The sequence below is a fragment of the Sander lucioperca genome, chromosome 13 (genome assembly GCF_008315115.2).
Source record: "Sander lucioperca isolate FBNREF2018 chromosome 13, SLUC_FBN_1.2, whole genome shotgun sequence".
NCBI lineage: Eukaryota > Metazoa > Chordata > Actinopteri > Perciformes > Percidae > Sander > Sander lucioperca.
The window spans coordinates 23,746,263-23,772,452 of NC_050185.1; the positions used below are offsets into that span (position 1 = coordinate 23,746,263).

General features: G+C 41.6%; 1 protein-coding gene across 1 annotated transcript in view; it reads right to left on the reverse strand.

Annotated features, from left to right (window-relative positions):
- The window catches only part of LOC116052867 (CXADR-like membrane protein), a 173,616-nt gene extending 165,961 nt beyond the window's left edge, over nt 1-7,655 (reverse strand). Inside the window, exon 1 of the mRNA XM_031303695.2 lies at nt 7,166-7,655. Within this exon, the coding sequence (XP_031159555.1) occupies nt 7,166-7,616 (451 nt within the window). The 5' untranslated portion in view covers nt 7,617-7,655. The remainder of the gene's footprint in view (nt 1-7,165) is intronic.
- Between the last annotated feature and the right edge of the window lie 18,535 nt (nt 7,656-26,190).

Sequence of the window (26,190 nt, forward strand, 5' to 3'; positions counted from 1 at the left end):
CCCAAATGGAACGGTCCGGACAAGGTGGGGAACAGGGCACCATGAGCCTCAAGCAGAGAGGAGCTTTTCAAAACTAAAGTTGATCAAGTCATACCTGAGGTCAACCATGTCCCAGGAACGGCTCACTGGCGAAAGGCCCGTCAGTAGCAATCATTGCAAACACGTGACCACGACGCCATGATGGACGGCAAAATCACCGGCAATAACAAGCTTAACAGTAGTAGACGAGCGGAAAGTTTAATAGTTTCAATCAGTTTGAAATACATAACACTATATAAACTGTATTTATGGCTTCTTCTATTGAACAACAAGTTGTCGTGCCGTTATCGGTCGAGGTATGGCATCTGGTAAGTGCTCACAAAGAGCAGTATTTGGAGAAGTTGGAGATAGCAGGATTGGATACCGACCCTTAATTCTTGCTCCCTCCATTTTCACGGACCTCATTAAATCGCTGAGTCTGCCCGACTTCAGTCCACACGATCTCTACCACTATGTGGTAAACGGGGTATCCCCATACACTGGTGCTGATCTCTACCACTATGTGGTAAACGGGGTATCCCCATATACTGGTGCTGTTCTCAAGCTTTTAAAAGTCTGGATGCTAACCAGTTCTTTGTAGCTGGCTGGGTTACAGGTACGATGCTACGCTTAACGGCGGGGGGAGGTACCTCATAATGGCAAAGATAAGACATCAATCTAGGGTTTATTTTGTATTAACATCTATTCTTTACTTAAGTAAAGATTTATATAACACGTAGCCCATGTTTTTAGAGGACATGGTCGGTCGTGGCTACCCACATACCGTTGTTCACTGGGTGTGCCAATGCAACCTTCTAATGGATGCCTGAACGCATCCCAGCTCTGGGAAGTGCAGTCATTAATTGTCTATCACACGTTAATCCATGCAGTAAATCACAGAGTGTCTATGATCAGTAGTAACCACACATAATTGTAACATCTAGCCATCTTCTTATCTTAGCTGTAGCCTATGTTTAGATTTGACCGGTGGATATTACGATGCGATGGGCTGCAGCTAGCCCGTCAGCTAGCAGGGGTAGGAGCTCCGCAGACCCGCAATTAACTCGTTTTTTTGGGCCTTTCTGAAGCTAGTTTCCATGCCATGTCATCTCTAATATAACCGATATTCTTTTGTATGTGTTAAGTTAAATGATCAAGGGAACGGGTTTCTTTTTTGGATTATTTTTTTTTATCCATTACCTATTTAGCCTAATTGGGTGGGGAGAAAGCTATGCCATAATCAGAATTATTGTAAATATATATATAGGCTATATAAAAGTAACAAATGTGTACAAAATTTAGGCTGCAGTTACAAAATGCAGCACTTCATGCGCGGGGTCTCCTCCTCTCGCACGCATCACACCAGGCCTGCTGTGCTGTATTGTGTATCTTAAGTGCAACATGGAGCTTGAGGATATAAAGAAAAAAAGAAAAACAGGGGAATTACCTTTGAGCAAGTGTGGAGGAAAGTCGGAGGAATGGAAGCAGTTTAAACAAGTCATGGGCAGTGACAACAATATGTTTTTCATCAGTTTCTTTTTTTTTTACGTTTCTTCATTCGGATCCATTTGCGATCCGTTCCATTCTGAATAAACAAACAGCAGTTTGCTTCGTCCTTGTTGCATTATTCTAAACAGATTTCTGCAGTTCAAACAACTCGGAATTGTAGTTGAGAACGTCAGTTATAACGGCCCACATGTTAAAAAATTGTCGGGTTTAAATCGGTCTCGGGCTCATAATTACAGTTAATGTGTCGGGCCTGGCCAGGCTCGGACGCAACGTGCTCGGGCTCGGGTAGGTTCGGGCTTGATTTTTTGGGCCGATCTAAGCTCTATAGCACGGCAGCTAGCTAGCTGGTTGAGGATAATTTTATTTATCACTCATTTAAAACAGAAAGGCCATACATACACATGCTTGTGTTGGTGAGGTTTACTCTGCAGATTGTGAATGTGAGAACACAAACACGAACGGAAATGTACGCATTTAGCTTGCCATCCGTCTACAGAATAGCTCTTCCGCCGTCCGTCATGGCGTTGGCGCGAGTGGAGCGTGACGTCACGTGCAAAGGGTCTATAGGGGAGCAGATTTCATACGATAACATCACTGATGATTTTGCATCAAGGAAGGCCAGAAAGGTCAGATTTTAGTTTTAGTTTGTGTTTTCTGTTCTTAGTGCTATAGTGTAATAATTATATTCTCTTTAGTGCATTTTCACATTTGTGTGATGAAGGATTTGTGCTATTTAGAATATTTATTCTATATTTTATTTGCATATTATTCTTAATATTTTATATTATTGTTGCTCTCTGCTCTTGTTACAACTTTTATATATATAATTGTATATATTTTTGGTACATTTATATATATATATTATTATATATTATTAACAACATAAGTGAAAGAGAAAATTATATTTCTCAATTGCACAAATCCTTCATTAGAACATTTGAAAAACACACTTAAGAGAATTCAGTTATATAACTATTGCAATTAAAACAGGAAACACACTTTTTAAGGTGCACAATCTCCACCGCCAACATTTTCAGGGGGTCTCGCCCTGGGTGTAATTCAATGTAGAACCGCCACTGAGAGAGATGGTTTGGGTTGTATGGATGGATGGAGTGTGGGCAGGGAGCGAGAGAGGGGTGGGGGTGAGGGGAAGAGAGACGACGGTGTCACCGTGATTTTTGTCAGCTGGAAGAAGAGGCGCTCAGTAAGGGAAAGTTCCCCCTGCTGCTGCACTCAGCTAATTCAAACTCAGCCTTTACACACACACACACACACACACACACACACACACACACACACACACACACACACTCACTCACCCACACACATGCACGTCACACAACAACACAAACTAACGAAGCGATGGAGGCAGCGGTAGAGCAGCAACTCCCATCGTGTTCTGTGAGGTAAAATGACATCCTGAAGGGCTGTCTGACAGCCTATAAGAACCACTGATGGAAGTTGAACATTGAAACGTGTCATAGCAACAGGTAGCTTATTGTGCTCTTTGAAGCAGTGATTCCCAACCAGGAGTAATTGTACTTCTGCAGTTGCCAGGGGTTAAATGGAAACTTTGTGGAACAAATGAAATTTTGATTTCATTAAATTAATATTAGCTGTAACACCTGGACACTACATATTGCAGTTATGTAAGAGTGCTTGAAAACTAGTTAGCAAGGGTGTTCAGAAGTTTAAACAGAAATGAATAAATGGTAGAAATAATTAGCTAAAAGTAATGGCTAAAGGTGGAAACATTTAGCAATCTAAACATTGACAGTTCAACAAGTTTTGACAAATTAACAATATCCACTTTTATATAAGGGAATGTTCGTTATTTAAGTAAGGGGCCACCGGAGGAGTTTTGTGGCCTCTAACCTAAAAAGACGTGACCCTCCCCTCATCAGTAATAATTTTCCTATGACCCTCCAAAACGATTTGAAAAAAGGAATGACCCTCTCCTCGCGTGCAAGTTTGCACTTAACAACGAAGTACAGATACCACTTGATTTTTACAGCCATGACATACAGTAGTTAACCTCTGCATTCTCATCTTACACATCACACTCCTCTGTTATGGTGTGGTGGCCATTTCAGTAGATTTACTCACTAACATTGTTATGATGTGGTGGCCATTTCAGTAGATTTACTCACTAACATTGTTGTGGAAACACAATAAGCATGGAAACTAAATGCACACTTCATGCATTACTGCATTACTTCAAATACTAACGTACTCCTCTAGTAAACTAGTATTCATATGAAATAAAACAATAAAACATTAAGACCATTCAGCAAAGGACGCTGGGATATAACCAATTCAACACTGGTTGCTATGGACTTGTCACTAGGCTTCGTCATTGTATATTTTAGCACGTAGGGAAAGCTGCCGAAGCTGAACATTATATTCCAAAACACATATGTTTATTTTTAAAGTTTTTAAGTTACATTTTAACAATTTAACAATTCGCCCTTATGAAATCCAATCGCGGCACGGCTGTTTTGGAACGCAATAGACAGATGCTTAAATTCAACTAAAATGTGAACAATCAGTGTTGGACCTACAGTCTGTTGAGATGCCTCTCCAAACGCAGAAACCAAGAGCAGTCACACCATAAAACATTAAGACACGTTGAGAAAAAAGATCCGTATTTTGCCGTAATCCAATGACAAAATAAAGTAATCCACAGCAATCAGTAGATCCACAAACAGAGTCACGGTGTATCCAGCAAGGCCGATACGAGCGTCACATTCACCAGCCAGCTCCGAACAGGTGAACGAGGCCTCTCCACTTCGCTGTTTAAACAAAGTGGAATAAACGTGTACAAGTCCAAATCTACACAAAACCCGCAATCAATTAGTAAGCTGACATCACATTTATATACAGGGCATTTAGGAAACCTTTATTGCAAGGTTGGCATGGCAAGATGTCCAGACTAGTGCAACAGTAAGTTTCGTTTTTTTGCGTCCTGCTGCCCCCATCGTCAGCCAGGTAATATTTTTTTACTAAAGCAGTATATGAACTCTGATGTATTACCTATCACCATTTAGTTGTTTTGTGTTATTTAAGATATTTATTTAATATCTGGTCATGCCAGATGTAATTATTGTACTATTTTTTTAAACAATGCAATTACCTGTTTGAGCCACCAGGGGGGCAGTGGAATTCTTTTGTAAATTGTTACATTTACTTCAACAATGTAACGAGGTAATTCCAGTCAGTCCCACTGCACCAGAGTGTAGGCAGAAGGCTCAGAGACGTCTGAGATATCTCTAACCTGGACAAATAGAACAAAAACTAGCTGCAGGGCAACATACCACGCCAAGTAAGGCTGCATTCACCTAGACTGCGGCAGTCCTCAGACGGTCCAGCGAAAACACAGGTCTTTCCATTTATTTTGAAGGGGGGTAGTGGGGGGGAGACCAACTCAACTTTTGGAGAAACTCAACCCTGTTTTGACGCTGCGGTGGCCAGTCATGTAACCGGAGATCAGACTAGTTGGTGTGTTTTGAGGCGGTGTGAGAGTCCCAAACAGGAAACAGGAAACATCACTGCCTCTATCTCTACCACAAGACAGTTTTAAAACACCAAACACAAGCACTGAACTGCCCGGGAGTTTGGGGATCAGCTGACTGTTTCTGCAGTCCCTCCGTCTCTTTTCTTTCTCTCTTTCTGAAGCTGCCTTCAAGTGTGCTCGGAAATGTCCAGATCAATAAACCATCTGACAGAAAACAGTAACTTCGAAATATAAAGTCTACTTGTGCTACATTGGGGGATTAAAGAACACAATAGGACGTCACACACATATCAGTGACACTCCCACGGCCGCACAACCCTGTGGAGAATCACCGGATCACTTTTTCTAGTGTGAATGGACCCTAAGTGAGAAATGTTTTTTGTAATTTGGGTGAAACAACCCTTTAACATCTATATATTCATGTGAGTGTGCTCTGCTCTGAGTGAGTGAGTGACGGGCCAGCACGCAGTGAGACCTGAGGTGAATCTAGACTGATCCAAAGCAGAGATGGCATGTGCATCAGAGAGACAGAGACACTCTGGTCCCTCATCCCACAGAACAACAACTAATCCAGCTACCTACCTATCTGAGTGTCTAAGTCACCTATAAGACACACACAGCAGAGGCTGCCAGAGCCCTGCAGGATGTCTAACCTCTGGCACTGGACTCTTGTGTCATCTCCACAGGCCTGCCGCTGCTCAGCTCCTCTATATATAGAGACGCGAGACAGATACAGCAGAACTGGTTGTGTGTTCAGCTCGGTGCACTGCACACCAGGTGAAATGGGTTGATCTGTGAGGAGATCTGTGATATTTCTCTGTTCTGTAAGGAGACAGATCAGAGGGAGGAGTTGGAGGGAATTTGGACTTGTTTCCTCATCGTCCCATTGGCACGTAAATCCTGCCATAGTCATTCATTCTCCCACAATTCCCTTGGATCAGGCTAGTTTAGCTGTTTTCAGCATGAATTATGGATAAAAAAAATTCTCCTGTTAAAAGGCTGAGCCGAGGACACTGTGTTACCTTCACTTCCAGGTGACAGAAACAGGCAGTTGGATGATATCAGCTTTCAGCACAGCATGGCTTGGTGTGAACTTCACTTAGCAGTCAGCCTAAACATGCTGTACTTAATAAATGTATGTGTGTGTGTGTGTGTGTGTGTGTGTGTGTGTGTGTGTGTTTAGTAGAAAAGACAACTGCTTCCATTAAGAACTCAAGTGTCATTGTGGCTCCATCAAATTTATTCAGCTGCATTTCATCAGCGGCAAAGAGAGTTTTCAGCTGCAGAGCGAAGGCGGCAGCGCCATGAGGTAGAATATGCTGCTTTACCACGGCCTGTCGCACCGCGCTCCCATAATGCAACTAATGAAAGCTCCCATCACCCCATGGACAACTGGACTAATGGTAATGTAATGTCACACACCACACACACACACACACATGATGAAGTGTGGTAAACTTTATAGGGCTGTAAGAAAAATATCCCTTGATATATAAAGACAATTCTAAAAATATGGACTGTATGTATGCATATGATGTACTGACATATGAGACTGCAGGCAATATGTGTCATTTGGTGAGTCCTGGAAAAACTGACTTTGACTGCAGAAAGAAATGCTGAACAACCAGCATCTTGAAAACTAATCATCTGTAGGGACCCATGTAAAGTGACTGTGGGGCCTTTGCACAAAGCCCCTACACAACAATGACATCACTATCATGTGTCTATGATAAAACACTGATGGGAACCATTATCAGGTGACAGTGACCTTTGTATCAGTTTATGGTTAGGTTATTTTCATATTCCTTCAACACTGCCATTGGACACAGCTCTTCAACACTTTAACAATGACCTCAGTGCTAGCATTAACAGCAGGGATCTACAGTATGAGCATGCCAGTAATGCAATGTTACATTCCATTTTACACATTCCCATGTAACAGAAACTGTCGGATGGGCTACTACACTTCTTTTCCAAATGTTGTCATTTGCCAACAATACTACAATACACGCACGCACGCACGCACACACGCACACGCACACACACACACACACACACACACACACACACACACACATATAAAATCAGTGATCACTCCGCAGCGGGAACGACCAACGAACTTACCCAGGAACAGTGTGAGGAGAGGAGCAGCAGGCATTCCGGCATCTAGCACGATAGATCTAACAGGACAGAGTGTGTGTGTGAGAGAGAGAGAGAGAGAGAGAGAGAGAGATAGGGTGTGTGTGTGTTTGTCTCTGCTGGACTTCAGTCTTAACGGCAGTGTGAGCAGTGAGAATACCGCTTGTCTCTTGCATACAGCGGCAGCGTGCTCATTGATAGAAGCGCAGCCGCTTCTCCTGCCCGTATGTCCGGTCCTGCCGTAGCCTCTCTGTCCGCGTGTCCCTGCTGTATCCTCTCTGTCCGTGTGTCCCTGCTGTATTTTCTGCTGTATCCTCTCTGTCCACTGCGTGGAAACCCAAAGAGGAGATGCAGTAAGGTGTGCCCGCCTGCCTGCTGCAGCAGTCGGTAAAATGGGGACCTCTACAGTTGATATGGGCGTACACCTCTGTTCCATGCGTCCTCCTAAAGGACAAACGGGACATTGTAGCCTTTGTTTTTTATTATTATTATTACCATACAAACAATCCAGTAGTCGGTACCAATACCACCTAAAGTACGCTAGCGTGTGTTTGCGTGTGTGTGTGTGAATACTTAAAACATTAATTCCTTTATTTATACATTTGAATATTAAAATTTAAAATTCGGGATGAATAAAGTATCTATCTATTGTTTACACTTGGCTCTAGGGGTAATTACTGGAATTGTTGGGTCTTTGTAAATTATAGTGTGGTCTACAAACAGGTTTCCCAGACATCAAGCAAGTTTAGTTACATCTGTTTCTCTCTGCCTCTGTTGTTTTTTTCACATAGGCTAGGATAGCTGCTTAAAGTTAACTTAACTGGCATTAGGTTATAGAGATCCACTAAAGCAAGCGTTAAAGTTAGCTAATGTCAGCTGTAACGTTTTGACAGACAATGGCAGGGAATCAGAAATCAGAATGGGATTTATTTGCATTATTATTATCATTACACAATGAATTTACCTTGGTTGTTGGTGCATACATAAACATATTAAACCTTAATATGAAATAAACAAACAATAAATACAGAAACAAAAATGTTCCAACAGTTTGTGTCCAGGATGATAGGGATTGGCTACAATCTTTCCTGCCTGCCTCATTGTCCTGGGGGCATACAGGTCCTGGAGAGACGGCAGATTGCAGCCAATCATCTCAGCAGAGCGGGTGACATGTTGCAGCCTGCCCTTGTCCTTAGCAGTGGCTGCAGCGTACCAGATGGTGATGGAGCAGGTGAGGATGGACTCAGTGATGGCAGTGTAGAAGTGCACCGTCATTAGCTAAGTTTCCCTCCAATTGTCAATCGAATTATCTAAAGTTTGGTAAAAAAAACTCATGCGAATAAAGCTGGTGAAAGTGTGTTTCCATCCAACGGCTTTAAAGCGAATAAAAACCTGTGCGTAATAACGTCACATGCTGTTTTGCGGTGAAATTGGAATTGATTTTAGACATTTTAAGGAGTTTCCATTCATTTTCGCACTGAATCAACAACATTCAAGCTAACGTTTGCGAACAAAGTTTTGCTAGACAAAATGGATCGCGCCATCTACCAACAAATGATCAATACTGCACAAGTTGTAATAGTGCTTATGTGCCAGCTGATAGCGACATATGCATGATGCACGCAATACCCGATGACAACGGAGGCGGCCTGTGGTGTGGGAACGACAGCATTATATTTAGCTCGTAAATAAATTCAAAAAGTCTCTCGTCTCCTCGTTGGTCCAATTCCATCTGTCTTTGTTGACACCTGCCATGTTTGCAAACAGAGTGGAAATACTGGGCGGAAATGAACTACAATTTCTTCTTCGTTTTGTGGTGGGTTGCAACAACAAAATGACCTAGAACTTAATCGCAATTCATTATTTATTCGGCAAATAACGTTTCCATCAGCGTTTATCGCATAAGCTGTATATCGAGCAAGATAAAATCCAATGAGACCGAACGTATTTCCTTTGAGTCGATATTTATGAAATTCAATTGAATTTTACTGTTTCCATAAGGCATTTTTCATTCGATATCACTTAATTCAGATAAAAACATGTGGATGGAAACATAGCTACTGTCTTTGGCAGGTTGAATTTCTTCAGCTGCCGCAGGAAGTACATCCTCTGTTGGGCTTTTTTGATGAGGAAGCTGATGTTCAGCTCCCACTAGAGGTCCTGGGAGATGATGGAGCCCAGGAACCGGATGGACTCCACAATGACGTGGAGTCACCCAGGGTGATGGAGACAGGAGGGCTGTGTCCTTCCTAAAGTCCACAACCACCGCCACTGTCTTCAGAGCATTAAGCTCCTAGTTGTTCTGCAGAGGATTGCCCATTGAGGAAAAAGTTGAACAGCACTGCACTCATCTCTAACCTAACTCAGATGGTGAAAAAGTCAACAAGAGTTTATTGTAATTTTGCTGGGCAAACATCTAACACCTGTATTGACCACATATTTCCAAATAATAGTGAGTTATGTTCCAAAGCGGTATCTGTCCTTGTGGGGTTTGTAAGAAAAACTCAAATTCCCAAAGTTGGGCCTAAAGTACTCCAGAAGAGATCATACAGAATGTTTTGTGAAGACAATTTTATTAGAGATATCGAGAATGCTGAGTGGAACTAAGTACTGGCTTTAAATGAGGTTGAAAAAGCCCTCAAGCTATTCACAGAATTATTTCTCTCTGTGGCAGCATGTCCCATTAGGAACATTTACAGTAAGATCAGATAAAGCTTAATGGATCAATGAAGAATTGAGGCAGTGTATGCATAAAAGAGATGAGCTGAAAAGAACTGCAACTGACTCCAAGGGAACTGAACCAATTGGCAGGCGACCGCTCTACCACTGAGCCACAGCCGCCCCAAAAGACACTGCGAACCACTTCAGCAATCATTTTGCAGACAAGGTTAAAGGTAAGGAACACAATGGGCTCCCCTAGTGGGGGTGATATGTCATCTCAAATGATAACCAATTTGATCCTGAAAAATGTGTTTTTGAGTTTCAACCTATTGAAGTTGAAAAGAAAAAACAACACAGGACTTTCACCCAGGAGACCGGGGATCGTGTCCTGCATGTGCAACCCGGTCTCACACCAGTTCGTAAATAGTCATGTTATTTTTATTTATTGATTCGTGTACAGGTCACGATTTTCTCGTTTATTTCATGTACAGGTCATGATTTTCGAACGTTACCATTTCACGAACTGCCACGACACTGGGCTGCTCTGGGGGACGCAACAACCGGGAAATTAAACGCCACACGCCGGCGACAACAACAGGACGGACCGCCACACGTGGCCACAACGGGGAAATTAAATGCCACACGCCGGCGACTACAACGGGATGGACTGCCACACGGGGACGCGATCCCCCGGCGCAGGGACACGATCCGCGGTCTCTGTGGCACGCAACAATGGGGACATGAAACGCCATAACAACGGGATGGTTGAGGTTAGGAAAAGAAAAACTGGGAAAGGAACCGTAACACGCAGGACACGCCGACAACAACGGGACGGTTGTGGTTAGGAAGAGAATAACGCGGAAAGGAAATGCAACCCGCCGGACAATATCCCCGCTCTCCCGGGTGAAAGTCCTGTATTGTTTGACCCATCCACCACCCCGACCAACCTCCCTACGCGGATTTTCTGCTTTTCATACTACTCCCTACCGTTGTCGTGTTGTGATCACAAAATATGCTTCCCATTTAAATACATTACATTAAAATTTGTAAAAACGACATAATCGTGTCCTGTTCACGAATCAATAGATTCAATTACGTAAACATTTCACGAACTGCCATGAGACTGGGCTGGCATGTGACGTTAACTTTCCCCGTTATTCTTTTCCTAAACACAACTGTCCCGTTGTTGTCCCGCGTCCCCCACAGACCGCGGATCGTGTCCTGGCGTTTGACATTAACTTTCCCCGTTGTTCTTTTCCTAAACCCAACCTCCATATAGATGCTTCCCATTACGTGCTGACCGCCATTAAATAAATGAGATAAACGTGTCCGTGTACACAAATCAATAGATAAAAAATAATGTGACCATTTCACGAACTGCCGTGAGACCGTGTTGGACAGACAAATGGCTAACTTGTATTGATAATACATTTATGGTTGGAGCTGTGCTGCTTGATTTTAGCTCAGCATTTGATATTGTTGACCATCAGTTATTATTAAATAAGTTTACTACTTATGGGTTCAGTCCAACAGCAATCAACTGGATTAATAGTTATTTATCAAATAGGATGCAGTGTGTGTGTTTTTTAATGGTGTTTTTTTCCTTACCTAAACATTTACAGTGTGGAGTGCCCCAGGGTAGTTGCCTTGGGCCATAACTCTTCTCGATATTTACTAATGACTTGCCTTATGTCTTCAATAACTGTATTGCCACTCTTTTCGCTGATGATTGAAACTATTCATTTTGCATCAACTAGTATAAATGAATTAAGGAACACACTTCAATCTGAACTACAGCTACTAGAGGACTGGATTTGTGAAAATAGACTGGTCTTGAATGTAGCAAAAACCCAAAGTATTTTGTTCAGGGCCAGATGTAGTGATTAACAGCTTTGCCTATCAATCAATGGCTCACTTATTGAACAGGTTCAAGAGGCAAATTTCCTTGGGGTGACACTCGATGGGCAGCTAACATGGGTTAAACATATTGATACAATTGTTAAGAAAATGGGTAATGGAAAAAAAAAATTGTGGAAAAAATATGGAATATTTGAGTTACATAAAAGCTTGCATTAAAAGATGTTCCCCTTTTCTTACCCCTGCCATTAGAGTGTTGGTGACACAGGCACTAGTTTTATCTCACCTTGATTACTGCTCACCAGTCTGGTTGAGTGCAGCAAAAAAAGATCTGTCTTAAGCCTGGTTCACACGGGACGATTTTAAAATTGTCGGCCGATTTTCCAATCCTGAGAGACCCCACACACGGCGATAAGAAATCACGGGTTTAACAGTTTTGGTCGTACAGTGTGTGGTGCGCAGCACACAGCAAAATCAACACATCACACACGAACCGATTTGACTCCCGAGCATTCCCAGGTCAGACGGGAAATCTCGCAAAATCCCTCGAAGATCAAACGTGACTTCAGAGTAAACAATCATGGTGGACAAAGAGGATGCAGTGGCGATAGTTTGTAGTTTGTTTTTAACCGAAAAAAAACGTTATCAAAAGAAAAGGCGATGGTCAAAGAAGTGGAGACAACGCGAGCATGGACTATACTTGCTACATCATGATATGGAGGTGAGTTGTTGTTTTTTCTCATAAAAATGTCGTTACGTACTACACTGATTAATTACCGTTGAAATAAACGTTCATATATTCGTTTCCATGTACTCTGGTGGACTGCAGTTGTGGATGTAGTTATGCCCATCAACTTTATTTGTATTGTTATACTTTACAGGTTTGCTTTCCTCGCCGCCTCGTCACCTCGCTTTCTGATTGGCTACACACCACAGTCCACAGGCTGCGTGCTCGTTTGTCCCCGGGGGACACCACACACGAGGAGAAATCGGGCCAAAAAAAACCAACATGTTGGATATCCCCGATTTGAGATCGCAGCGGTCCCAACGTCCTTCCGAGCAGACGAGAGCAGTCTTAACACACCTCACACGGCAGGAATATCCGATCAGATTATTTTACATTTTACATTTAGTCGGAGCATCCTTAAGATTGTCTGAAGGGGTGAATCGGGGCTAAAATCGGCCTAATTATTCTGCCGTGTGAACCAGGCTTAAGCTCCAAACAGCTCAAAATAAAGCAGCAGAACTCACACTGGCCTGTCCATCAGGTGCCAGGCTGAGTACAGAGTGTGTGCATACCAGTCTCATGGCTCAGAGTAGACAAGAGGTTGGCATGCAACCTTATGAATTTTTTTTTTTTTTTGGAATATCTGTTTTAGTAAACAGCCAATTTGTCTGTACTCCAAAATAAATGATGCGAGAGACCAACACAGTTATAGTACACGGCAGGCTGCTAGGGGTTATCTAGTCAAGGAAAAAGCCTGGACTGATGCAGTGTGCAGGTCTGTAATGTTTAAAGTCATCACAATGTGGAATGCCACATTGTTAGCAGCTAATGGGGATCCGAAAAAGAGATAAAGATAAAGACTGCACCAGGTCACCAGGTGGTGTATCTCCCACCTGTAGGCAGACTCATCTCCACCAGAGATGAGTCCGATGAGGGAGGTGTCGTCTGCAAACTTCAGGAGCTTGACAGACTGGTGACTGGAGGTGCAGCTGTTGGTGTACAGGGAGAAGAGCAGAGGAGAAAGAACACAGCCCTGGGGCGATCCGGTGCTAATGGTCTGTGAGTCGGAGACGTGTTTCCCCAGCTTCACATGCTGCTTCCTGTCAGACAGGAAGTTAGTGATCCACCTGCAGGTGGAGTCAGACACACCAAGCTGGGAAAGCTTCTCCTGAAGCAGAGCCGGGATGATGGTGTTGAAGGCAGAGCTGAAGTCCACGAACAGGATCCTGGCGTAGGTTCCTGCAGAGTCCAGGTGCTGGAGGATGTAGTGGAGGGCCAGGTTTACTGCATCATCTATAGACCTATTGGCTCTGTTGGTGTACAGGGAGAAGAGCAGAGGGGAAAGAACGCTGCTTTGAGGGAAACTTGTGCTGATGGTCAGAGAGGCAGAGACGTGTTTCACCTGCTACCTTTCCAAAGCAAAAGCATTATTTAACACATTTTCCCATTGTCCACCAACTCTTTGAACTCCTGTCTTCAGGAAGATGCTACAGCTCCATCAGAATACCAACCACCACACTAATGAAGACACATAATGACTGCAACCCATATTTCTCATTTTATTGCATTTACCTGTGCAATATATTTATTATCACAACCTACCTGCCCTTGTTTTATGATGAATGTTGGCTGTTGAATGCATGTTGTTTCAAAGTCAAAGTAAACTGTATTTTCCCGCAAGGGTAAATTCATGTGGTCTTACACATCTCCTTAAAAGAAAAAAACAACAATTTAAAATGGGGTCAGTACGCACAATACAATATAGACACTAAAACAATAAGCAATTCATAACCTCAAGAAACCAACAATAAAAATAGTATGAAAAGTGCAATATTCACAGCAATAAACAGTTAAAGTGCCAGAGAGTTGCATGAGGGTAGGGGGGGGGCAGAACTGGGCCTTCATTCAATTATGGAATAGTAAAAAAAAAAATTAAAATAGGCCTATTTGTGGAAAAAATATGTAATATTTGAGTAAAAAAAAAAAAAAAGAAGCTTTTTATTTGTTTTCTTCCTAATTGTCCTTGAAATAGCGGTCAAGAACCCCCCCACCCCCAACACAAAAATGGTTTGGCCACTGATCAAAATTTGATGTTGTCATTTGATTTGAAGTTCAGTACGCTCAAAATGTCCGGTCAGCGCGAGTCCGGTGCTCAGAAAAGGAAAAAAAGAGAAGAAGAGAAGAAGAAAATAGAGGCCTTAGAGATTTTCTAGACAAATATTTTAAAAAAAGGTGGTGACGGTGAAGCTGAAACTAGTAAAGTCAAGGTAGAGCAAGGTAAGAAACAGCCCAGCCAACGTTTACGAGCCTTCTAACGTAACCTAACAGGCTGGCTGTAATGGTAACGTCTATTAGCCTGACACAACACATTATCTTTGACAGAAAAAGTTGAGTTTGGTAGCTCCGTCAGAGAGGAGAGAGATCCAGCTGCAGTCAGGTGACAGAGAGAGTGATGCGGGAGGGGCCCACTGCCCCGCAACGGAGGGGAGTCAGGCTACGGGTGAGAGAGAAGAGAGAGAGAGAGAGAGTCACAGTGATGCCCCGTCGGAGAGTCTGAGCAGGATGGATCAGAGACTGATCACACACTTAAGAGAGAGGTTAAGATTATCTCGTCCCGGGCCCAGGCAAGACTGTCAGCTGGCCTGGGTATGAGTATCTACAGGTACTTAGATGATCACAGCGGTCTGCTGTTTGCCTTGTCATTGCCACAGAGACATACACATGAATAATGGTTGCTAATAATGTAATTTATCCACTCATATTGCTGTTGTTTTATTTTGAACAGTTAGACCACACATGGAGTGATTGTTTTGGGGGTGCAACTACAGATTGTACCTTTCAAGCAGCATTCTGGAAAAAATGTTAATGTTGTACTAGTGTCTATCATGTAGCTCATTAGGATATGATATATGCTCTGCAGAAACACACACTTGAAGTCCCAATTGAAACCATGGAAGCCAAATACAAATGTAGAGATGATAATATGCTTTCCACCATGCAGTCTGAGTAGATCCTCAGTCATGTTACTGCTGGGCCAGTGTCTGAAACTCTGCACTCACTGCTCCATAACATGACCAAAAGAACAGCAGCATGTAATGGATTGATGTGGCACTAGGAGTGCTATTCAGAAATGTGACTTTACTCTCCTCAGGCACTGTACCTCTCAGAATTCTGTCAAGCACAGTGGTATAAAAAAGTGCAGTTATGGCTACTCTGCTGTTTGAACACCAGAGGATAAAAACCGTGAGACTGCTGCTGAGTTTGAGATTGTGAACATACCACAAGAAAGTGTGCTCAGTGGAACCACAGCAGAAGCTTTAGGTCTGATAGCCAGGCTTGACTCCCTGCAAAAGGCTAATGAAACACACAAAAACATGGAAATGTGTCATTAAAAGAGAGCACTACCCCATGCACACAGTTGCCAGGTGCCAAAGTATTTTCTGTCCTGGATGCCAAATCTGGATTTCTCCAGATATAACTAGATGATGACTCATCACTCCTTACCACGTTCAACACACCGGTTGGCAGATCCAGGTGGCTCAGGCTACCATTTGAACTTAAATAGACCTCCGAATCAAAATGACTTCATCCAGACATTGGAATGCGTTAGTGCAGGCTGTCATGATTTTTTAAACCAGGAAGTCATTTTAATGGCAGATAATAATATTGATGTTTTAAATACAGAAGGGCCATTATACAATGGCTTTTGTGACTTTCTGAAAATGCATGGTCTAACTCAATTAATTAGTGTTCCAACCAGAATAACTGAGCATAGCCAAATTGCTATTGACCACATTATTGTATCTGACACAAGCAAAATTCTACAAAGTGGTGTCATGGTCTATGGAATTAGTGACCATTTTTTAACCTACTGTACTAGGAAAGTTAAGAGGGCTCAGATTAAATGTCACAAATCTGTGAAGAGCAGAAGTTTAAAAGGGTATAATGTTAAACATTTTCAGGTCATACTAAATAGTATCAACTGGATGGAAATTACCAACATATGTGATGTTGATACAGCATGGGATTGCTTTCAATCTATTTTCTTGGAAATTCTTGACAAGATAGCCCCATTAAAAGAGACCAGGATTAAACAAAGATCACAGCCTTGGATAAATAATGATATCTTGGACACCATTTACTTGAGGGATAAAATTTTAAGTGAGTTTAAAAGAACCAAACTGCCTGTTTTTATTTAAGGAATATAAAGTAATTAGAAATAAGGTTCAGCGAATGGTGGATGAGGCGAAAAAGGATTTTTTTATGTCTAAAATTGAGGAGCATAAAAGGGATCCCAAGAAATTGTGGGCAACTCTTAGGCCTTTGGGGACAAAAGAGAACCCTAAGCAAAAACAAGGTAAAATAGGCCTGGATATAAATGGGTCCATATTGTATGATAAAAAAGTGGTGGCAGATACTTTTAATAGTTTCTTCACAACAATTGCAAGTAATCTGGTGCAGAAGCTTTCATCTGCGTCAGGTATTTTTAGTGATCCACAGAGGGTGCAAAAGTTTTATGAAGAAAAGGGAGTTCAGTCAAACACTTTTTATTTTAAACAAGTAACAGAGGAGCTGGTATTAAAAAAACTCAAAGGCCTAAATCCTTCCAAGGCTACTGGTTTTGACAACATCCCTGCCAGATTTCTTAAGGATGCTGCAGAAATACTCACTCCTGTCATAACCTATCTTATTAATTTATCTATTGAAAAAAACATTTTCCCAGTAAATTTAAGGTGGCAAGAGTGATACCTTTATTTAAAAAGGGGCACAAATCTGATCCTGGAAATTTTCGCCCTGTATCTATCTTGTGTTCAATATCAAAAATTGTGGAAAGTATAATTTATGAGCAAATAGACAGTTATTTAGCAGAACATAATCTTTTATTTGACTTCCAATCAGGTTTTAGAAAGGCCCATTCCACTGATACCTGCCTGCTTTATCTTACAGACTTTATTAGGAAAGAGGTAGAGAAGGGGAATTATTGTGGCATGGTGTTAATAGACCTTCAAAAGGCCTTTGATACGGTTCAGTATGATATCCTTTTGAACAAACTAAAAGCCCTAGGATTTTCCCCAGCATCTCTTCAGTGGGTGAGGTCATACCTGATGGGTAGAGAACAGGTGGTAGATGTGGAAGGGACCTTGTCATCACCACTTAAATTAACTTGTGGAGTTCCCCAGGGGAGTATTTTGGGTCCTCTCTTTTTTTTATTATATGTTAATGATATGTCGTCAGCTATAGACGGTAATTTGTTTTTATTTGCAGATGACTCAGCTATTCTAGTCTCTCATAAAGACAAATCAGAGGTGGAAAGGCTGCTTAGTTCAGAACTCCTTAACCTTAGTGTTTGGCTAACAGACAACAAGCTGTCTCTCCACCTTGGTAAAACAGAGTCAATTCTTTTTGGGTCCAGAGATAAACTTAAAAAGGCTATGGGGTTTAGGGTAGTCATGGGTAATGTTGAAATTACAGCCAAGGAATCAGTTACTTACTTGGGCTGTATATTAGATAACAAATTATCAGGGGAGCTTATGGCTCGAAAAATTATCTCAAAGGTAAGCCAAAGGACTAAATTCCTAGCAAGAATATCCAGCCTTTTAGATAGTAAAACCTTAAAAATCCTGGCAGATGCGCTTGTTCAATGTCATCTTGACTATGCCTGTACATCTTGGTACACAGGCATTACTAAAGGTCTTAAAGACAAGCTACAGATCTGTCAAAATAAACTAACCAGAGTGATTCTTAAATTACATCCTAGAACTCATCTTCTTGCGTACCATTTCTCCAGTCTTGGGTGGCTCAGAGTGGAGGAGAGGGTTTCTCAACTTAAACTGTGTTTAGTTTATAAAATAAGAAATAATCTGGCACCCAAGTATTTATGTGATTACTTTTCAAAAATTAGTGATACACACAATTACTGTACCCGGGGGAGTTCCACAGATTATAGGCCCTGCCGCTTTAGGAGCTGTATGGGAAAGTATTCTTTCCTATACTCTGCAGCTGTCTTGTGGAATAGTTTGCCTTTAAACATTAAACTGTTGAGCTCTTCATATTATCATTTTAAATCTTCAATAAAAAACTGGTTATTAAACTTATAAAGGAAAAAAGAAGAAAGGAAATAGAAATAGAAATCCTTGAAGTAGTAGGAATACTGTATTATTTGCTTGTGTGTCTGTTTGTCTATCTGGGAATTTAGTCCTGGATATATCTGTTTTATTGTGATTTTTTATTTTTATTTTATTTGATTTATTGGTATGCTTTCCTTTCTCTTTGTTTTCAATGTTGTTAGTCTATGTACTGTTACTTGTCTTCCATCATAAGGACCACAATGGAAACAAGCCTTTGGGCTTTTTTGTGTTTTTTCTATCCTTTTGAACACGTTTGTGTTGATTGTTGTTATTGTTCAAATGTGCCCCCGAGATTTTTCAGCGCATCATGGATGGCATGCTGGAAGGCATATCAGGTGCCACAGCCATCATGGATGACATTCTGATTGCAGCACCTGATGTGAAAACACATGATGAAATTCTGCACAAAGTCACTGAAAGAGCCACAAGCTTCAAAAAGTGTCACATTTGGCAGAGCGAGGTGCCATATGTGGGACACATACTGACAGCAGATGGTCTGAAGCCAGACCCGGCTAAGGTTGAAGCGGTCAGGTGCATGGCTCCACCCACCGACAAAGAAGGAGTCTGCCACCTCCTTGGGTTTGTCACATATCTGTCAAAGTACATTACCAACCTCAATGAAGAAGACGCACCCCTACGTCAGCTTCTCAAAAGTAATGTGGAGTTTTCATGGCAGCCGGCTCAGGAAAAAGCTTTTGACGAGGCTGAAAGACTTGTGCTCATATCCACAAGTACTGAAGAACTATTTTCCAGCTGAGCCTGTAGTGATATTTTGTGATGCAAGCATCAGCGGATTAGGAGCTGTGCTCCTGCAGGACGACCGTCCTGACACCTTTTCCTCCAGGTCGCTGACAGACGCTGAAACACGCTACTCTCAAATAGAGAAGGAAATGCTCTCTATTGTCCATGCATGCACCAAGTTTTCATTTTTACATCTTTGGCAAGCAGATTACAGTCTATAATGACCACAAACCTCTCAAGGACATCTTCAAGAAATCACTGCTCTCAACTCCCATGCGCATACAGAGGATTTGTCTACGCTTGATTTAGATTTGAAGTACAGGAGAGGAAAGGATATGGAGCTGCCTGACACCCTCTCAAGAGCTTAACTAACCTGCAACATGCCAGAGTTGGCCGATTAGAGTGTGTGTCTATGCTAAACTATGTAGCAGTGAGTGAGGAAAAGTACAATGAGCTGCAAGAATGCACAAGGAAAGAGCTAAACGTGCTACAGCACATAATCCAGCATGGATGGCCAGAACGCAGGAGAGAAGATCCTGTTGCTATTCAGCAGTGTTGGGAGTAAATAGTCTCAGGAAGGAACTTGTTTTGGTGGAACATGTGTACATTCAAAGGTGGTTTTAGTCGTGCAACAGAGAACTCAGATTGGACAGATAGTCTAGCTAGCTGTCTGGATTTACCCTGCAGAGATCTGAGGAGCAGTTAACCATAGTCCTCACAAATCCACCAGAGTTTAAAATTTCAACACAAAAAAGCAGAAGGAAACAAACATCGGCCGAAAAGAGGTGCGTCCGGCGGAATTTCCGGCGGCACCTAAGCAATCCCGAAAGTGAAACGTTGTGGATATAGACTAAGGTTATAGCAACAAGTTAAGTTAGGCACTTTCTTTGCACTGTTTATGTGCCAATATAGTATTTTAAGTGGTGGCCTAATTTAGGGTTGTGAGTTCACATAAGCTAATGTTAGCCTTGTAATGTCAGTAATTGCAATATGTCCTTCTCTGAAGAGGGGGAGATGTAATGTATTGATGTGGCGCTAGGAGCGCTATTCAGAAATGTGACTTCACTCATAATGTCTCTCCTCAGCAACCGTACCTCTCTGAGTTGTATCGTTAATTGTCTCGCTGGAGATGATCCAGGTCTGTGAAGAATCGATCAACAGCGATCGCCGCCCGTTGCATGCCGGTTAGATTTGTGTCCGACTTGATCCCGACTTGCTCTGACGTCATGCACGCGTGGGCAACAATAACCTCACAAGATCAAGGCGGCTGCAGGTTTGAGACACAGGCAGCGCAGCTGCTTATTCTGTTTACAGAACACATGTAATGTGGCTGATAGTTACATTTAGAAGTCAGAGAGACTAAATCCGTTCTGATTACGAATCATCTACAGTCTGTTGTTCATCAACAACAGACAGATCACATGTAGAGCATTTTAACAGCTACTGTGTCATAATAAAAACAACTGGAGACTGTGTACAAGCTGATATATGGGTGTGATAACATTTTATTAAATCGTAATCGGACCTAACATGTGAGTGTTTCTGTAACTTCCTGTTCAGCCTGAAGGACACTGTCTGACTTTACTGCAGATTTTTGTCACTGCCCCCGGCTGCTGCCGCCTGCTCTTGGCCATTTTACAGGTGAGGCACAGCTCATCTCCAACGAGCCTATTGACTTGACCCATATGGAAAAGACATAGATACATTTTACTAAATGTTTATATCTTTTATCTGAAACTTGTAAGTAATATATATAGTCAAACGAGATACAATATATTTAGTAAATTTGTATAATATGAAACATATATAATTTGGGAACTTATAAGTACTATATATGACAGTAAATCCACATACAATATCCTTAGTAGATATGTGTAATATCAAACTTGATGAGTTGGGCAACCATTTGTGAAACTGAAATATTTCAAGTATTGTATAAAAACCTTACAAAACATACGTAAGATGTCACATATATGAGACATTCAAAAACAAAAAATCTTAAAATAAAATTACATGAAAAAGCACATGATGAGATGACCAAATAGAGTTTAGGGTATTTTTAAGATTTTATGACATATCAGAATGTTAAAGTTTTGCTAAGGTTAGCATTTTCTCATGTTTTAGCCTCCTCTCTCAACTAGTGAATTTACTAAAATGATTAAATGGGAAATATTTGTTACAAGTTTTAATTTACATTTGAAATTTTGAAATGTTTACATGACCCAACTGACCCAAGTTCATTAAAGGTCCAGTGTGTAACGTGTTTAGTTGTTCATTATCAAAATCTGTGTTGCACGTTCACAAACTTGTCCTTTTTCATGAATATTTACCACCACCATCAATTCCAAGTATTCCTATTGGCTTGAAATGTTATATTTGCATTTGCATGAACTGGGGTAGACGCTCCATATTCATGCTCCATCTTGAAATACGTTAGCCGGTAAGGGACATACAGGACATACTGCTCCGCCTTTCGTGTTTTCGCTGTCACATGATAAACTCACAGCTGCTGCTAATGCTGCTAATGGGTATCATAGCTTCCCGGCCCCGGTAAGTTTGAAGAAGGAAACATGGAGGACCACTCATATTCAAAATCCAAATTTCAGGAACAGGAGTCTTCTTCTTCTTCGCCCAGAAAAAGAAAGTGGATATTGAAAAGAGCAAGAGACCAGCTTTTTGAAGCGTGAAGGCTACCGTAGCTGTAATACGTACTAGGGATGAGCGAGTACAGCATCATCTGTATCTGTATCTGTACTCGGACTGGGCGGGGCCTAACCCGGAAGTGGATGGGATTTAACCCGGAAGTGGGTCAGGTTGTCTTGAAATGGGCGGGGCTTTAATTAAATTCAATTCAATTCAATTTTATTTATAGTATCAAATCATAACAAGAGTTATCTCAAGACACTTTACAGATAGAGTAGGTCTAGACCACACTCTATAATTTACAAAGCCCCAACAATTCCAATAGTTCCCCCAAGAGCAAGCATTAGCAGTGGCTATTGCAACAGTGGCGAGGAAAAACTCCCTTTTTAGGAAGAAACCTCGGCAGACCCAGACTCTTGGTGGGCGGTGTCTGACGGTTGGGGTTATGACGGTACGGGATGTAGCGTGGCACAGCAGAGCATGGGTGGATGCGGTGGACGCGGCAGGACATTGCAGGGAATCGCAGAGCGTAGCAGGGTGTAGCCGGTCCACACCGACAGCTGCACCCAAGACCCAGATCTTGGTGTCACCGTAATCTGAGGCGATGTTCTGGGCGAAGAGTAAACTCTTCGCCCAGAACATCGTTCTTACACAGTTCGTTCGTTCTTACACAGCTAGGTTAGTAAGAAGCACTTCTGGGACAGGATGTGCATGAAAGGAAACAAAAGAAAAGAGCGAAGAGAGAGCAGCTCATTATGTCACAAGAAGGAAGGAACTTCCTCGGCAGTCTAGAATTATAATAGCATAACTAGGAGAGGCACTATATTATTGATTATACGATAGGTAAATCTGATGACTATAAAGAGAAGCAGAGAAAGCAGGGTGCTGTGTCTGTAGCTATATACAATGCCCCGCCGGTCTAGGCGTTCACTGCAACTCCTCACTCCCTAACTATAAGCTTTATCAAAGAGGAGAGTTTTCAGTTTAGTCTTAAATGTAGCGACGGTGTCTGCCCCCCGAATCCAGATTGGGAGCTGGTTCCACAGGAGAGGAGCCTGATAGCTGAAAGCTCTGGCTCCCGTTCTACTTTTAGAGACTCTTGGAACCACAAGTAACTCTGCATTCTGGGAGCGCAGCGCTCTAGTGGGACAATAAGGTACTAAGAGGTCCTCAAGATATGAAGGAGCTTGACCATTTAGAGCTTTGTAGGTCAGAAGAAGGATTTTTAATTCAATCCTGGATTTTACAGGAAGCCAATGGAGAGAAGCTAATACAGGAGAAATATGATCTTTTTTCTTAGTTCTTGTCAGAACACGTGCTGCAGCATTCTGGATCAGCTGGAGAGTCCTAAGGGTTTTATTTGAGCATCCTGATAGTAAGGAATTACAGTAGTCCAGCCTGGAAGTAACGAATGCATGGACTAGTTTTTCAGCATCGTTTTGAGACAGGATGTTCCTAATTTTAGCAATGTTACGAAGGTGAAAAAAGGCTGTTCTAGAGGTTTGTTTTAGATGGGCATTGAAGGATATATCCTGATCAAAAATAACTCCTAGATTTCTGACAGTAGTGCTGGATACCAGGGCAATACCATCCAGAGTAATTATATCTTCGGCTAATGAGGTTCGTAGGTGTTTCGGGCCCAGTACAATAACCTCGGTTTTGTTTGAGTTTAACATCAGGAAATTGTAGGCCATCCATGATTTTATATCTTTAATGCATGTTTGAAGTTTAGCTAGCAGACTGATTTCATCTGGCTTGATTGACAAGTATAATTGGGCGTCATCCGCATAACAGTGAAAGCTAATTGAGTGTTTCCTAATAATATTGCCTAGAGGAAGCATATATAAGGAAAAAAGAATTGGTCCAAGCACTGAGCCTTGAGGAACGCCATGGTTAATTTTAGCGTAATTGGAGGGTTTATTAACATTAACAAATTGCGATCGATCAGAGAAGTAGGACTTAAACCAACTTAGTGTGATTCCTTTAATGCCAACTAAATGTTCCAATCTCTGTAACAGGATGGTATGGTCAATAGTATCGAATGCAGCACTAAGATCTAATAAGACAAGTACGGAGACAAGTCCTTTGTCTGAAGCACTTAGAAGGTCGTTAGTAATTTTCACCAGTGCCGTCTCCGTGCTATGATGCTTTCTAAATCCTGACTGAAAGTCCTCAAATATGCTATTGCTATGTAGAAAATCACATAACTGACTGGCAACTACCTTCTCAAGGATCTTTGAGAGAAAGGGAAGGTTAGATATAGGTCTATAGTTGGCTAAGACCTCAGGATCGAGGGTGGGTTTTTTCAGAAGAGGTTTTATCACAGCTACTTTAAATGACTGCGGTACATAACCTGTCAATAAAGACATATTTATCATATCTAGCAATGAAGTGTTAACCACGGGTAACGCTTCTTTAAGTAGCCTCGTTGGGATGGGGTCTAAGAGACAGGTAGATGGCTTTGCTGAAGAGACCTTTAACATTAATTGTTGAGGGTTTATAGGATAAAAGCAGTCTAAGTATATGTCAGGTCTAGTCGTTCTTTCTAGCAGTCTGTCAGTTAAAGGTGACCCGTTAGAGGTTGAGGGCAAGAGGTGATGAATAGTATCTCTAATTGTTATAATTTTATCGTTAAAGAAACTCATGAAGTCATCACTACTAAGAGCTATAGGAATAGATGGCTCAATAGAGCTGTGGCTATCTGTCAGCCTGGCTACAGTGCTGAAAAGAAACCTTGGGTTGTTCTTATTTTCTTCTATTAGTGATGACTAATAGTCTGATCTGGCCTTTCTTAAGGTCTTCCTATAGGTTTTCAGACTGTCTTGCCAATCTAAATGAGATTCTTCCAGTTTGGTGGAACGCCATTTACTTTCAAGTTTTCGCGAGATTTGCTTTAATTTACGAGTTTGGGAGTTATACCAAGGTGCTAGTTTCCTTTGCTTCATCGTCTTCTTTTTAAGGGGAGCAACAGAGTCTAAAGTAGTCCGTAGGCAGGCCGTAGTACCGTCTACAAAATTATCAATTTGAGAGGGACTAAAGTTTACATAAAGATCCTCTGTTATATTAAAGCACGGTAATGAGTTTAGTGCTGTTGGAATATCTTCCTTAAATTTAGCTATAGCACTGTCAGATAGGCTTCTAGTGTAGAAGCTTTTATCTAATTTCGTATAGTCGGGTAGTAAGAATTCGAAAATTATTAAGAAGTGGTCTGATAATAAAGGATTTTGCAGGAATACTATTACATCTTCAATTTCGATGCCATATGCCAGCACAAGGTCGAGGGTGTGGTTAAAACAGTGTGTGGCCTCATGCACACTCTGAATGAAACCAATTGAATCTAGTAGTGAGTTGAAAGCAGTACTAAGGCTATTGCTGTCAACGTCCACATGGATATTAAAATCACCTACAATAAGTACTTTGTCTGATTTTAGGACTACACATGATAAAAACTCTGAGAATTCCGATAAAAATTCAGAATATGGACCTGGTGCTCGGTAGACAACAACAAATATAATAGGCTGTACTGTTTTCCATGTTGGATGCTGAAGATTAAGAACGAGACTTTCAAAAGAGTTATAATTTAGTTTAGGTTTAGGATTAATTAACAGGTTTGAGTCAAATATGGCTGCAACTCCTCCTCCTCGGCCTGAGCCTCGAGGAATTTGAGTATTAATATGAGTGGGAGGAGTGGCTTCATTTAGACTGACATACTCTTCATGGCCCAGCCATGTTTCAGTTAGACAGAATAGATCGATCAATTTGATTATCGGATATCAATTTGTTTACTAGAATTGCTTTAGAAGACAGAGATCTGATATTTAGTAGATCGCATCTAATTTTCCTATCCTGTTCTATCATTGCAGTGGTAGTTGTAATTCCAATTAGGTTGTTAAGTATTGCCCCTCTTTTGGTTACCTGTGATTTAACTGATCTGAGTCGAGTTACAGACACTGTCTCGTTTTTTGGGGCAGGTTGTGGCTGACGTGAACTGGATGCTAAATTGACTATGTTGTTGATTATAGCTGGAATAGCAGTAGTACTACATGTTACCCTGTAGAAAACATTTTCAGATTCATTCACTTGTAAAGTGCCATTAGGATCAATACCTGGGGGGCATGAATCTGTGATATTTTCAACAGAATGTCAATACTTAACTTTCAGTGTGGTCGTTATGTTGTCAGATAGCAGCCTGGCTCCATGTCGGTTTGGGTGGAGACCATCATGTTTCAGCAGGCTGGGCCTTTCCCAGAAAC